The 10004-nt window shown below is 42.9% G+C and overlaps 2 protein-coding genes and 1 non-coding gene across 3 annotated transcripts; 2 read left to right on the top strand and 1 right to left on the bottom strand.

Annotated features, from left to right (window-relative positions):
- Positions 1 to 562: 562 nt before the first annotated feature.
- Positions 563 to 2701, bottom strand: LOC118796014 (lens fiber membrane intrinsic protein-like). The gene is made up of 4 exons (XM_036554849.1): positions 2524 to 2701; positions 1971 to 2108; positions 1243 to 1377; positions 563 to 633 (listed from the first exon to the last, which is right to left on the bottom strand). Exons 1-4 carry the CDS (start codon positions 2699 to 2701, stop codon positions 563 to 565), a joined length of 522 nt encoding a protein of 173 aa, XP_036410742.1.
- Positions 2702 to 6105: 3404 nt separating this feature from the next.
- On the top strand, positions 6106 to 6224 carry LOC118796162. Its single transcript, XR_005005844.1, has one exon. It is a non-coding gene; the product is annotated as a 5S ribosomal RNA (ribosomal RNA).
- Positions 6225 to 6933: 709 nt separating this feature from the next.
- gpank1 (G patch domain and ankyrin repeats 1) lies at positions 6934 to 9624 on the top strand. The gene is made up of 3 exons (XM_036554854.1): positions 6934 to 7052; positions 7751 to 8390; positions 9131 to 9624. Exons 2-3 carry the CDS (start codon positions 7831 to 7833, stop codon positions 9573 to 9575), a joined length of 1005 nt encoding a protein of 334 aa, XP_036410747.1. The 5' UTR covers positions 6934 to 7052; positions 7751 to 7830; the 3' UTR covers positions 9576 to 9624.
- Positions 9625 to 10004: the final 380 nt, after the last annotated feature.

Below are 10004 nucleotides of genomic sequence, written 5' to 3'. Positions count from 1 at the left end.
GAACTGTGTGAGGACAATTTGTCTACCAGAAGAATGAATAATTTAAGGAGTTGCCATACGAAACCTATCAGGCTACAAGCAAAGGAATGGTCTCAAGTCTACATTTTTGCGAGTACAACTGCCAGAGCAAGAGAGAGAGAGAGAGAGAGAGAGAGATGATACAAGATGGAGGTGCTGTTCTTTTGTTTTCATCCCACGGCACAGCCAGGCCACAACACGAAGGCTTTGGGGATAATGAAGGCGTATCATTTTGATGGCAGTTACATTTACAGACTGAGCTATTGACAGAAAGAGAAGAAGGGCTCCCAAGCTCCAACTGATTCCAAAATGGCCTTCTCTGTGGCAATAGCCATGAATACACTGGCCATTACAATGAACTCCACCATCGCTATTACTGAATTGCCATACAGGACTAATAATACTTAGAGGTGGGATCATTATTGAGTGTATTTCAGAAACTGCCATTTTGCAGGCCATACCCAGCTGAATTTTGCACAGATTATGGGCTAATCAGTGCAGTGTGGGTGTACTTTGTGCTACAGTAATTCAGAGGGGAGTGTGTCTAACTTTCTGTGTCATTGGGTGCGGGTGGCGCAGAAAAATTCTTCTGATAGGCACACATCTGGAACACCCCTAAAGAGGAGGAGAGAGAAACAACCATCAATCAAATATCAACTCGTTTACAATCAGCACTTTAAGGTAGTGGTTCCCAGACTGATGATGTGGGATTTAGAGGCCGTGGTCTTGGGAAACCCTGGTTTAAGGACAGTTTTCAGGCATAATCTCATTCTTTTTGTAGTTATAAATTGTGAAATACAGAGGAAGATGTGCAAAGATTAATTCAACTGCATTGATGACATTCAGCGATCACTGGTTGAAGCATGGCTGTTCAGACAGATCCATTTTATAGCAGCCCTTGTTATCACCATCAGTGTGTAACTGCTCCCTAGTCTCTGCAAAGGCAGAGTTTACTACAATATGCTGAAGACAGAGAGGCACTTTGGACACTTTTGATCATAGAAAAATCTGTAAATGACACAGGCTAGGAACCATGCCCCAGATTGTATGATGTACCCATTGTCATCTTGTTACCTTCTGGTCCATGAAGCAACCCTGTAGTGCAGGTCAAAAGTATGTTAACGCATGGGTAGTAATGAGATACCAACTTGATGCCTCGCAGGCTGAAGGTCTGACCCATATCATCTGAAACAAACTGACTGTGAAGATTATGGGCCAGTTTACCTGCAGCAAAGGCCAAGATGATGCCCACCCAAGCCAAGATGTATGACCAGGAGAAGCGCCAGTCAAGGTACCGCTTGCCGAAGAAATTAACAGTCACCCCCGTATATATAGCCAAAGCTAGCAGGGCAAGGAAACCTGGGGGGTGGAATAGGGAAAGATGAGAGGTAAAACATTCTTTATTGACAAAATACTAGACACAAGTAGGTGTGAATCTACCTCGGTGTGTAAAGTACAAAAAAATGAAAAAGTGGAGGCAAAGTCAAAGGACCAAGAGAGATGGTAAAGAACTGGACAGTGGTCATGGGTGATGATCAAGGGAACATATGAAACTGCCACTCATATTATCTTCTTGTAATATATGCAAGTCGCTCTGGACAAGAGCTTCTGCTAAATGACAATAATAGCAATAATTCACAAATAATTTAACAACCCAATGCAATGAATTTTCATAACAAATTTTCCCTCACTTTTCCCCACTTGATCATCTGTTTAACACAGTGTAGAGATTTGTCTCGAAATTTTCAAAAATGTGACACTGAAGCATCCACAAAGAGAGTTTCATCACCAAACTATCCCCTAGCGGAAGCAATACAAGTAAATATTTAGGCAAGGATTAAAGTTATTCACATGCATTAGTTTCATTAATTTGTTAATTCATGCAACCTCTCTCTTCTTCTCTCCTTCTCCCTTTAGTACGTCACTGTCTCTCGGTCCTTCTCCGCTCTCACCTGACATTATGAGTGCGATTCCTCCAGCTCTTACTCGTCTACTCGTTCCGTTGGCGAAGGCGCTGAGGCCCAGCAGCACTCCAATGAAGCAGCTCAGAATAGACAGCAGCATAAAGGCTCGAGTCGCATCCCAGAAGGCTGTGTGAGGACAAAGGTATGCCCACATATAAGCTGCCAGTAGTGACTCACCATACACAATTACCACTTTGCTACTGTGTGACAAGAGGAAATAGAAATAAAGGCATTCTTATTGGGGAACTGAAGAATTTATGATTATGTACAGTGGCAAGTTGGAGTTAAAGAAGAAAAAGGAGATGAAGTATAAGAAATAGAAGAAAGGACAAAAGTTGGGTGTTCAAATGAGGTTAGAGAGCACAGAAGTAGTCAGGAGAGAGCCAGGACTCAGATGTGTCAGTGAAATGGTTATTTCTTTAACAAACCCCACAAAACGACCAAGCCCTGCAGTATAGGTATGGGGTTTGTCTTGCCAACTGAGCAGATGGAAATGCAGTCCTTACAACCTATCCCCATAATGCGGTGTGAACTTACTCACCCACAGTGATTGTGTGGGCGTGGCACTTGCGCATAATGCAAAACCTCCATAGCCCTTGATTAGCTGAGCTGCCAGAGTAACGATACTGCATCCAAAAATCAGTCGCCGTGGAGACAATCAGCAGCACCAGGGCGGCCACACCACAAAGTGTGCCCCCTCCTGCTAGAGTGTACAGCATCAAGGAGCCTGGGATAGTGCAGTCCTCCTAAATGCAGCTCAGCTGTCAATAACAAGAAGAACAGAGTGAGACAGAGTTTAAAAGAGTGAGAGAGAAAAATCTGTTTTCACAAAAGAAACAATATAGAGTTTAAGAGTCCAATTTGACATGTTCCTAAACTAATCTGATTAATGTCTAACTAGAGTGACATATAATGCAAGAGCAGAAGAAAAAGAGTATGCAAAACAAATAATTATACTCTGTAAACTTATGTTGTTTTATGTAATGCGATTAAATGTCGGAATTAGTCTTCAAATAACTTTACTATTATGTTTTACATGTATTATAATTTCTGTGGTTAAAAGTCATATGAAGACATATGAGCATAACATATTGTTGAAATTCACCCAACACATTGTTTGCCATTTTATATACAAAGCCTTTTAACTCCAGACTTATGAAGAGGTGACCTAGGAAGAAGACAACTTTGAATACAGACACACTAAAAAAGAATGTGAGAACTATTCCTTCTAAATATAAATGACGGAGCATATGCAAATAATAATAATAAAAAAAATTTGAATAGCAACGTAATTCAATCACCTGTGAAGCATACGTGATAATAATTCTCTGGTCACTCATTTTCCAGACTGCTACCACTTAAAAACCTGAAATCATCCCATTGATCATTCATTGTCCATTTAATATGTCTCCAGTAGTACCTTGGAAACCACAGTGAAGCCTGCTAGTATAGGATAGATAACCTCAGTAGTTGTGCTGTGAAATGCCCAGAGGGCGAGGGTGTTCACCTTCTTTGCAATTCAGTTTCAGAGCAAGGTGGCCATGAACGTTAGTCATCCACACAGAATAGTCTAGGTCAGCACATTGTACACGTGTGCTGCAGGACTGAAACTCTGAACATTTTCCCCTTAAAATCCAGATCCCAAAACCAAGGAGTGCACCATCAGATGCCTCCTTACCACCTTTTGCAAGAATGCTTTTGCAGAGGGATGACCTGGAGAAGCTTCTGCACTTACACACAAGTCTATGAACAGCCGGAGCCCCCCCCCACCCCCGCCCCAAAAAAAAATGGCGTTGCATTGAAAGAAAGTATCTTGCTATGAAATAATGCATACCAATGCAAATGCAGAATGAGTTAAAGAATACATTTTGATATTTTAAATTAGGTAATTTAAATTAAAATTACCTTACCTAGCCATAGAACTAATTTTGTGAAGCTCCAGCACTATTCTGTCTATGTATATGTAGACAAATGAGCCCATGCATACACCACTGACAGTGTTAGTGTCTTGACAGCATCAGGGGTCTTTCTCCATACTGAGTACACAAATTATTTGCAAAAAGCTGACAGCGTGAGTCTTACAATGACCAAGAGAACATGAAAAGTCTTACCTGAAATCTTGCTAAGCTACTTCACTACTTTGTAAAGATTTACAAGTAACTTTGCATAACTTGAGCAGCTCCCTAATATTCCCAACCTGTATCCGCGTATTTGGTTTCCACACAGAGTGATAAAAAGGCGCACAGGTTCAGATACCTCTTTCTTTCAGTCGCTGTCTCACTTTGCAATCATCCAACTGTTTGCCTAGCTGTTTCTGCCTATCCTTTTAAGCCCTGTGTCGCGTGCCCTTATTGTTCGGGCCACAATAGGGGGAATGATCGAGCGCAACATGTGAGAGGCAGTAATCCCCGCGCTCTCTCTCTCCGCTTCTCTTCCACCTTCTCTCATCTTCATAACCTCTCCTCCTCCACTTCTCCTGCACAACCTCCCATCCAGATGCATGCTTTCTCCTTCATCCTCAGCCTCTTCCATCTTCACACCTCCTGTCTCACAACCTTCCCCCCGCCCCCCTCCCCCTTCCCCCCCCCCCCCCCCCCCCCCCCCCCCCCACACACACACACACACACATCATCCCCTCTCTGGCATTTTGTCGCCTATTCTTCCCCTCAGGGAAAGTCGCTGATCAGTCCTGGCAGAGCTGTTGGCATCATGGGACTTTTTTTTTGGGCAAAGGACATAACCCCGACCGGGAGCAGGGTGTGGCAGGTTGGGAACTCTGACACACACCCACACACCCATCTCCCTACCCCTGCTATTCCACTGACAAGAGTGTGTGACACAGGAAGCTGAAGTGACGTCATGCGGGACTGACATTTTTGTAACACTGCAGCGGCCCTATTCACCCTCCTGTGTCACAGCCACTATGCATTGTGCTATACAGCAGGGCCCCTTCCAAAAACCCCTTTTCATTCATGCGTACAGCCCACTTACTTTGTTCGGCACTCTGCATGACTTAACATGCTGCAAGAGCAGGTGCATCTCTGACGGGTATAAAGGGAGCCATGAAACCTGTAGTTTGATGATTTTGCAGTTTTGTCATGAATAATGGCATGTTTTTGATGGTCGTACTTGAGTTGACCAGGTCTCAGTTCTCCTGGTCATATCATTGGAAAAGTCCATCAAAGAATTCCATTCATGTCTGGATCCCTTTTGTAGATGTCACTGCATTAATAATTGTGGTAAGAAAAAAACAACAAAGTATGCTGTGTTCCATTTAAACCAAACTGCCTATTGCAAATATGAAATGTTTGAACAGCATCGGGCAAAATTTTGATGACAAAAATTATTTGCAGCAATCAATATTAACTGTGTATGAAGTATTCAGTTAGTAGTATTATGTGCACATTTTCCTGGGGCTATTTGAGGACTGAAATGGACCTCCCTGACCCCCACACACTGCATTCCCACCCTCATGGAATATAACTTTTCCTTATATTTCTTCTTGGAAACATTGTCAAGCATGTTACGCCATCTGATTCTGGTCAAAATTTTAATTGCTTTATTACCATCGTCTATGGAGGTTCTGCCACTCAAGACAGCAGTAGAAAATACATTCTGCAGGAACTGTCAGTGCTTGATCTTTCATTTCTGAAGTCATAGCACCATCTAATGGATCAAGTTAGTATAGCAAGTGTCCATTTAAACTTAAGGTGTTTTCAACCTTTAAAATGTTGATTTAAAAAAATACATCAACCTAATGCAATTAACCGAAGGCATGTAGCGTAGAATGTGCCCATTATTTTCATATGTAAGTCGACTGTGCATATGTTCTTATGTACGTTTTACCGTCATCTAAATAATTGGCAATCTACAATTCATATAACGGCTTGCGGTACGTAGTGAATGTGTAACAGCCCAGTGCATCGATTTAGCTAACGTTAAATCCAGTAATGAGCAGTATTACACTCAGTGTGTTTTTGGTTAGGATTTGGACTTTATGCGCATATAAGTCGAATACAAAATACATCAATCATATATAGATGCGGACACAAGACTTATAAAACGATGATGAAGCCAGGGCAGAATTACAGGTATGAATACGCTATTGGATTCACTTGTAATCGCTTACGGCCATACCACCCTGAACACGCCCGATCTCGTCCGATCTCGGAAGCTAAGCAGGGTCGGGCCTGGTTAGTACTTGGATGGGAGACCGCCTGGGAATACCAGGTGCTGTAAGCTTTTTCTGTCATGTTATCTACAGGGGTCGCTATTTTGACAATAAATGCAGATCTTAACTGTGAGAGTAATTTGCATGACTATTATTATTTCGTTTCAGAATATATTTATTTGTGTTTCGATAGAAGTTAGTAAACGTGATCTAAAGAAAAGCAGTAGCCCACACCCAGGCAATATTACTAAATGTTCTACATTTGGAGGCTATGAATCCGTCAAACATAGGATCTCAGAAGCTGACGGAAATCGCTACCCATCCCAGGTTTATCTACAGCTTCACTGAGGTGCAGTTTAGTTGGGTTTAACTTTCTTCTTTGAAAGTTGAGTCAGATGTACTCAAAAATTGGTCGAAGCATAAGAAGTAAAGTTTACTGAGAGGAATATTTTACATGTTTTCACATGCAAAAGCTTGCAAAGACGTTTTCGTGTGTTATGAAGCTGAATTTTGTCCCAAGCAGTGGTTTCTGAGGAGGCAGATTGCTGGGATTTCCGAGCTCGGAATCATCCCTTGTATATAAATAAAACGATAATAATATTTAGCACATCGCTTCATCTTAAATGATACATTAAAAATCGCACACATATAATTTCAACAACGAAATATACACTCTAAATAGAGTAGCATATAAATGTAAGGGGACATTTAAAACCAAAAAGTCGTCAGCTGTTGCGGCGCGCCAGTATTACGTCAGATCAGTTCTGTCGTCATCAAAATGCACCGTTGATTACAACCTCACGTACTGTAAAAGGGAAACAGTAATGTTAAGTAGACTAGACTCGGCGATTTTCATTCGGTTTTGTCTTCATATGATTGAATTTGATCGGTGGTGTCAGGTAAGGTCATGCTGTAAACGGATAGCTACTGTCTGAGAGTAACATGTAATAGTATTATATGTAAGTCAGCTAGCTTGCTAGCTCAGTGTTTCCGAATCCTGTTCCTGGGACATCAGTGTTACGCTGTTTTACTGTTGAGATTTTAATTAGTATGCTATTAAGGTAGCTAACTACTGTAACTAAGCAGATAACGAAATGGTGGTATAGGTTTAACATTGACATATTGTTAGGCAGTGCTGGAAAAAAACGTGGGCTTCCTTTTATGATCTGTGCTGGAAAAAATACCTCCGATACTGAAGTCATCAGAATGTCTCCTCGTACTCCCCTTTTTATTAGTAAAAGTACGAATTTCCTAACGGATTTAAACTAGATTAAATGACAGGGGATGTAAAATTTTAAATATTTACATTGAATATTTAGTGTACAGCCAAATGAAACCTATATGAAGGCTGCGGTGGAAAAAAATACTGGGATTTTCTCAGTACTAGGTGAGGGAAACACGGCTCCCAGATACAGACTGTCCGTTGTCAGGGCTGAATGATGTCTGATTTGGGACTTTGTGTCCAAATGCAAGTCTTACACCTGCTGACAATAGCTGTGGTACCAACACTAAAATGTTGTTTCTGCTTCTTTTGCAACTAATAACAGAGCTGCATTCCCTGTTAAAGTGACTGTTACTTCTCTTTTCCTTTGTTTAGTGATGTTTGCCAGTGAAGTAAAGGACTGCATTTGTAGAGCAGGGACTCAGTGACTAAGTTTATGAGAGCAGCCTTAAGCCATGAACTGCCTGATCAAGTTCACTCCAGCCCAAGAGGAGGAGGGGCGCTGGCTGGGAGTCAGCGGAGGAACAAACCAGCAAGAGAGACAGAGTGCGCTGAGTGGAAAGGAGGCCAAAGAGTTTTACCAAAGCCTTATACAGGAAGGAGGGGCAGCAGGAGAAAGCAGAAGAGAACCGAGGAGAACAAATAACACTGTGAGAGAAAGACGCCGGCAGAGAGAGCCTCCCCGCACCACTGTGGCCTCTGAGAGGGATGGACACAAGCTGTTGAGATGTGCCCAGGAGGGAGATCTGCCAGGGCTGAAGGAGTTACTGGAGAAGAAGGGATGCGACATCAACTTTAAGGATGACTACTTCTGGACAGCCATCATGTGTGCGAGCTACGCGGGGCAGCGGGGCACAGTGCGGTTCCTTCTCCAAAAGGGGGCGGCCTGGGTGGGGGTGGTGGACACTCAGGGCCGAGATGCCCGTGACTTAGCCGATCAGGCAGGGCATACGGACGTGGTGACGGAGCTAGATGGGTACGGACTCCAGCCAGAGACGCCGAGCGCCACAGACAGGTCAGTGCAGACTGCAGCCCGAGGCACACCAATACCCCCTGTATTTACTTTGATTATATGCTATATTATATGATTGTACACAAAGCTGCAAGTGAAGGCCTATTCAAGTGGTTTGAGGTCCAAGCCTAGGTGGCCACCACTAGCCCTTAAGATCCATCTTTTTATGACATCAGGGGTTTTATGACAGAAGAATATGATGAAAATGATGTTTTGCTTTTCCAGACCACATGTGAGATAAAATGATATCTAACTGGAGCAGCTCAGTAAATTGTACTCATATTCAGGAACTCATGATATTCATTTGAAACCAAATCTTGACAAATGCAGACTGTCCAATACCAATAATATTGGAGAGAACCTACAAAACCTACTCTATGTCTGGAGAGGACATGGGAAAAGTTTCACTTTTACTGTGCTTATGAGTGCCATATAAACTGACATGACATCAAAATTATGACCGCATCTGGGGTAGATATAAAAAATACAGTCTCTTGAAAGAGGATGTCCTGATAACTATAAAAAGACTACCTCAATTAAGTGTACCTTAAAACCTATATACAACAATAATTTTGCCTTTGATAAGATTTGACCTTTGTTAAAATCTCCAGTTGAGAAAGAAAGCCAGCTAATAAGAAAAATAGTTGAAAGAGTTAACCTCATACAGTCTTTGTGAAGATGGTGGTCAGCTGTGTTAATGAGTAATAAATGTGCTTTCTCTCTCTCCTGCTGTTTCTCTGTAGTGGCGCCTCCTCCCAGCCCCAGTGGTGCTCAGTGTGTGGGACCCATTACAGCGAGAGTGAGGACCAGCATCAGAGCTCCACGCTGCACCAGTTCAGCCTGCGCCGCCCGCCCCCCACCCCCCACTACTGCCTGCCCCCCTCCAGTGCCAGCTTCCGAATGATGGTCCGCGAGGGCTGGGACCCGGGGGCAGGGCTGGGGCCCAAGGGGGAGGGCCGAAAGCAGCCCGTCCGGACGGTGCTGAAGAGGGACCAGGGAGGGCTGGGGTACGGCCCCGCGCCCCGCGCTCGGGTCACACACTTTAAGGCAAAGGACACGCAGGCGGTGAAGCAGGCCCCCCGGGGCCGTGTGGAAAGAGGGGTGACACTGGGACGCAGGGCAGAGAGGAGAAAGGAGGTGAAGGACAGGAACTGGGAGAGGGACTTTCGCACCTCCTTCAACCTCTAATCTTTTATCCCATATTCATTCTGATACAAGGGCAATTAACTGTCTGTGCTGCTCAATGACTGAAACAGATGTACCTGCACTGACTGCATTTGTTTTAATCCTTTTTTTTTTTTTTTACATCATATTAAGTGAAAATTTGTGAGAGATGGTCAAAATATGTTGCAGTAATTGATAAATTACTGATTATCTTATTACTGATTCTGATTATCTTCACTTATCATATATCAAAAATATTGTCCTCAGTTTTCTCCTGTAGCTCAAAGGAATCTTTAGTATTACTTAGGGCTAATTAACATCTCTACATAATAGGGAAAGAATGTTTTCCATTTCAGGATTAGAAATACTGCTGTAAAGTAATACTATTCACTTCATTAGACATGGAAGCAGGATGACTGAGAAAAATGGATTTATAAGGTCTCACATGCATTC

This window comes from Megalops cyprinoides, chromosome 20 (assembly GCF_013368585.1).
Source record: "Megalops cyprinoides isolate fMegCyp1 chromosome 20, fMegCyp1.pri, whole genome shotgun sequence".
Classification (NCBI taxonomy): domain Eukaryota; kingdom Metazoa; phylum Chordata; class Actinopteri; order Elopiformes; family Megalopidae; genus Megalops; species Megalops cyprinoides.
This window is presented reverse-complemented; position numbering and strand designations above follow the sequence as displayed.